Below are 5,056 nucleotides of genomic sequence, written 5' to 3' on the forward strand. Positions count from 1 at the left end.
GATTTGGCTTCTTTGCTTGCCTTGTAGGTGAAAGGAGAGGGGATTGCTCAAGATTGTCGTGTGAGGAGCAGGGGAGAAAGTGGGTCAAGGAAACTGCAGCGAAAGCAGACAATTGCCTCTGACTTCCCCTGCACAGACAGGGCTGCTCTCCTTTTACTGGAGCTGATAAACATTGCTTTTCTCAGAATTTGCAAGAATTAAGGAACAGAGCTATATGTGAGGACCTCCTTTTGCTCTCAGATTATTCCTGAGTAATTAATGATTTTTTCTTATCCCTCTGAAGATTGTTTCAATAAGGCAAATATCCTAGTCATTGCCAGGGGACCTTGCAGGGGGAGTTGGAATGGAATGCATGGATTTTATGGAGGAAAGGTAGAACTTAATCTCTTTTTCTCACTTGCAGGTTGGGATCAATCAGATAAGTTTATTAAGATCTACATCTCTTTAAATGGAGTCCAGAAGCTTCCAGCTGAGAATGTGCAGGTGAATTTCACAGAGAGGTGAGTTCATCTTGTTGCACTACGAAAGCATGGGTGAAGAATGCTATCTGAAATACAGGAGTGTCTTGAGTTCAGTTCTGCGTCAGCCCTTGTCTCCCCCCCCTTTTTTCTTTTTCTAAACGTGAGCGGTGTCAGCTTTTAGTAGCACTTAGCCCATACCCTTAAGTGTCCTTCTCCTTAGAGGGTATCAGAGCATTTTCATTTTACACATGCTTGTTGCGCCTCATCACGCTTGACAGGATATGCAGTGTTAGCCCTGTTCCTTCATGGCCAAAGAACTGAAGTGTGCACTAGGAAACCTGCCTTTCCAAGGCCGTAGCAGATCCGTGAGTAGAAAGAATCCTACAGATCTTCAGTGGTTGTGAAGTCTGGAAAGGTCCTTTTAAGTCCTCAGTATTAAGTCCAACTGAAGATTTGAGAGGCCTGTGAAGCAAGTAACTCAAGCCTGTTGACATGCTTTCCAAAGAAACACGCCTGCTAAAAGGCTTGTAGACACTGGTCTTGGTGTGAAGGGACAACAGTGTTAAAATGATTGGAATATTTCTGCCCTCCTTATCCCACTTTTCTGGTTCCAGGTCATTCGATCTGCTAGTGAAGAATCTGAATGGGAAGAACTACACCATGACCTTCAACAACCTGCTGAAACCCATCTCTGTAGAAGGCAGCTCTAGGAAGGTCAGTGCACCTTGGCTGTTAGGGAGATTTAGGTGCCTCACAATGTACCAGGTTCCTTGCCTGAGTCTAATTCACAAGACTTGGTGCTGGCCTTCAGTCCCTCCCTTCCATCTGTAGATTCTTTTAACTGTGAATGTGATTCTTACTACTCTGTAATTGGCATAACTGTGGAATTATTCTCTGGAATCCACGGGCTTCTATTTTAAAAGATCATGTCTGGATATTGTATGCTTTTAATAGCCCTCTGACAGGATTACAGAAATAATTAAGCAGAAAATTCCACTAAACACGCATTTGCATCCTTGTGCTTTTAAATACCTCTGAGAAATTCTTTGCAGTTTTAAAGTGTTGAGAGTCCTCTCAGCAGACTGAAGTCTTGGGAAGCTTAAATCGCCCTAATACCCTAAGGAGCGTGAAACCTGCCCTGGCTTCGTAAGGGTGTGTGGCTCCAGAACAGAACACTAGCAACATCAGCTGCTGGAGGCTGCAGGTGGTGATCGTGTCTGCACTCAGCTGCTCCTGGCACCTTTCTGGGCTTGGGAAACCTCGTGTGTCTTCTGTGCAGTCGTGTGCTGCACTGCATGACATCAGATGTGAAGAAATGATGGTTCAATTTGAAATTGTCTCCAAACTAGGGCAGTGTAAAATTAAAACAACTGAAATAAATGAGGGCGATGCTCTGGTGACTTTTAACGCAGTGTAAGAGTGACCAGTGCTCACATAGTTGTTAGCCAAGCTAAAGCTCCAGCAGACACTTGTCCACTGTGGCACACAGGAGTTCTTTGCGAAATCTAGGTCAGGGTTGCAATTAAGCAGGCTTTGCTTGTAACTTGCAAACATATTGCAAGATTAAGCAATGCCCTGGAACTAGTTTCTTATCCTTGGAGAAATAAATTGGGAGAACCTCTACCTGAACTTGGTATTCTTGGGAGAAGTCTGGTAAATGCAGCCACTCTTGACTCGATAGCCCTGGCTGAGATTCTCCAAGTGGTGTTTCTGCAACACTGTATGTTCTGTATTGGTACTATAGTTCAGTGCTGGTATTAGGTTAATCACACCATTTAAAATTGTCCACAGTGAGGTTAATACTTTGTTCCCCGCAGCTGAGTACTTACTAAAATTTCTATACACTGCATAATAATCCATGGCTGAGATAAATGTTTCAGGAATTTCAGAGTATAGGAAGAGGGTTTTTTATCAGCTAACCGTATTTCCTGTGGTTGTGACTAGCATCCCTTTATGAAGCATGCTAGGATTCATGCCTTGTTCTCCATACAGATAAAGACAGACACAGTCCTCGTCATGTGTAGGAAGAAGCGGGAGGAAAAATGGGACTGTCTCACTCAAGTGGAAAAAGAAAGCAAAGAGAAAGAGTAAGTGTCTCTTAATTTTCCATTTCCCATTCTCCACATTGCGTGAGGACTGCCAGGAGAGCAGGTCTGTACTGTGCTGACTCGTCTGTTCTGGGGGACAAGCCCCTGCGATGTTTGAGAATCATCAGGTTGTGGGTTTTTTGGTACTAGCAGGACTGGTAGAGGAGGAGATTGACAAACAGCAACTCAAAGTCTCTCTTTTACTGCTTTGTTGCTAATGGTGAAAGCTGCATCAGAGGAAATGTGATAGATAAGGCCTGCAGTGAGAGTGCTAAACCAATTAAAGGTTCATTTATATTTTGGACCCCATATTTATATTTTGATGGCTCCATTCATTGCAAAACTGCTCTGGTGAGGTTGACCTTTTTTAGGTTAAGTGTATATTATATAGAAATAGATTCCTTGCAGCTACATAGAAATAGATTCCTTGCAGCTATGCTTGTGAAAATAGTTACTATTTTGTTACCTGTGAAGTGCCTACACAAAAATCCCAGCATCCTTTTGGCATAATGGGTCTTTGCTTACTTGGATTGTTAAACAAAGTCTCAAGCTTATTTGTGCTTGGGAGCAATCCTACAACCAGCTGAGGCACTGGATATATGAGGGTGGTAAATCACAGCAGGAAACACCTAGGGACAAGAAATTTTTAATATATAGTATATTGTATCATAATGTTCTTCTACAATACACACGTTCTTATCCAGAAGAGAATGTGTATACCCACCTTGAATAGCTGAATTTAGAGCAGAAGTGCCATCTCCCCTCGAATGACCTCACTGGAGATGAAGAGGTGACCTGAATGCTGAAGCAGGCTGCTGCAGGGCCGGGGTCATGCTGTGAAGCTGTGCCTGGCACAGGGAAGCCCTGGGTGCTGCCCAGGACTTGGCATTGCCACCGTGCTCCGAGCATGGAGGGTTCACAGCATGACAACAAAATGAGTCGCTGTGGAAATACACCCGTGTTGGGGTCTGTCTGGGGGTTGTCCCAAGCTCGGGGAACTTGCTCCCTCTGCTGACCTGTTTTGATCTGCATGTTTTTCAGATAACCCACAGCTGCACTAGGAGCTATCTAGAGCACTTTAGAAAAGAGGAGAGGCAATTTTGCCAGCGAGGCATTGTGTAGACTGGTGATGCGGAGTGTTGTGCCTGGGTGCTTAATGTGTGGGTGTCAATTAATGTCTGGAGATAATCAGAAAAATGAGAAACAGCAGATGCCTTTTGGGTTGTCAGTGTGGCTGCTTCAGAGAGCTCAATGTGGTTGGTTTTCTGTTTTTACTCACTTGTCATGTAACAGCACAGACAGATACTGGCACTTTTCTGTGTTTATATTCCACTTCTGCTTCCTAAAATTAATTTTGAGTGGTTCTTCCAGGGTCATGTTTACTGCAGAATGCTTCCTGCCATCCTCGGTGGGACAGCTCTAGGTACACTACTGTGTTTGCACTTACAGGTGCTCTTTAGGATTCTCCCTACGTGGAAGTTGACTGGGACTGCCAGGGTCTAAAGACTTTGCCAGAGCAAAATTCTGTTACCAGAACGTTTCAAATAAATATTTAAATACTTAATTTTTCACACAGAATTATTGGGTGTGCCTGACCCTCTCGTATGTATCTGTCTTGCAGGAAGGCTGCCTATGACACCTCGGATCCTAGTGAAGGGCTTATGAACCTTTTGAAAAAGATGTATGCGGAAGGGGATGATGAAATGAAGCGCACCATCAACAAGGCCTGGGTTGAAAGCAGAGAAAAGCAATCCAAAGGGGACATACCAATGGATATTTGAAAGTGCTCTAAGGGCCGCCTTAATACTGATCTTCCATGTGAGACATGCTCTGCTGCAAAGATCATTGTTTACACAACCTTCTTCCAAGCAAAGATGGTCATTTTCCATTGCAGGTTGGAGAAAATATTTAAATAAAATAGCTTATAAAGCATTTCCTTCAGTCAAGCGGTTCACCATTTCCTGAAGAGTAGAGCCATAGGTATATTCTTGCCCCTCCTTGGAAAAGATCTCAAATGAGTGGGGAGTGTTGTGAAACAGAGCAGAATGTAAAGGAAAGGAATCCTAACCTAGGATGGGTCAAGGCTTCTCTGTTGCAAGTGACAGCTGTACCCATCTGGTTGCTGGGGCTGATGTCACACTCACTATGTGGGGTGTGGTATATTTGATTAGATGTGCACATTGAAACTCCAAAGCATGTCACAAAGGGAGAAACACTGAAGAAAGCAGAACCACTGTCTTGAGCACTTGATAGTTGAGCAGAAACAATATGGTGTAAATCCTGTGGTATTAAAATGTAACGGTTACTCTCTGAAATTAACTGCAGCTGTTTAACTTCTTAGGGGTTTTGGCAGTGAAAACAGCTCTTTAGTGCCTGTGCCAACTGTGATTTCCTTGAGGCTATCTTTGAGGTGGGCAGGAGGGCAGTGAGCTGCTGATGCTGGACAGCGAGTTTGCCCTGACTAGCAGTCTGTGAGGAAAAGAGACAAGCTCCACTTTCTCCTATCAA

At 43.8% G+C, this 5,056-nt stretch overlaps 1 protein-coding gene across 1 annotated transcript in view; it reads left to right on the forward strand.

Annotated features, from left to right (window-relative positions):
- The window catches only part of CACYBP (calcyclin binding protein), a gene marked incomplete at its 5' end in the record, with an annotated part of 5,344 nt that extends 502 nt beyond the window's left edge, over window positions 1-4,842 (forward strand). The window contains 4 exons of the mRNA XM_008947519.1: window positions 404-500; window positions 1,076-1,175; window positions 2,454-2,548; window positions 4,170-4,842. Coding sequence (XP_008945767.1) covers window positions 404-500; window positions 1,076-1,175; window positions 2,454-2,548; window positions 4,170-4,329 — 452 coding nt within the window. The remainder of the gene's footprint in view (window positions 1-403; window positions 501-1,075; window positions 1,176-2,453; window positions 2,549-4,169) is intronic.
- Between the last annotated feature and the right edge of the window lie 214 nt (window positions 4,843-5,056).

Source organism: Merops nubicus, unplaced genomic scaffold (assembly GCF_000691845.1).
Source record: "Merops nubicus isolate BGI_N331 unplaced genomic scaffold, ASM69184v1 scaffold53349, whole genome shotgun sequence".
Classification (NCBI taxonomy): domain Eukaryota; kingdom Metazoa; phylum Chordata; class Aves; order Coraciiformes; family Meropidae; genus Merops; species Merops nubicus.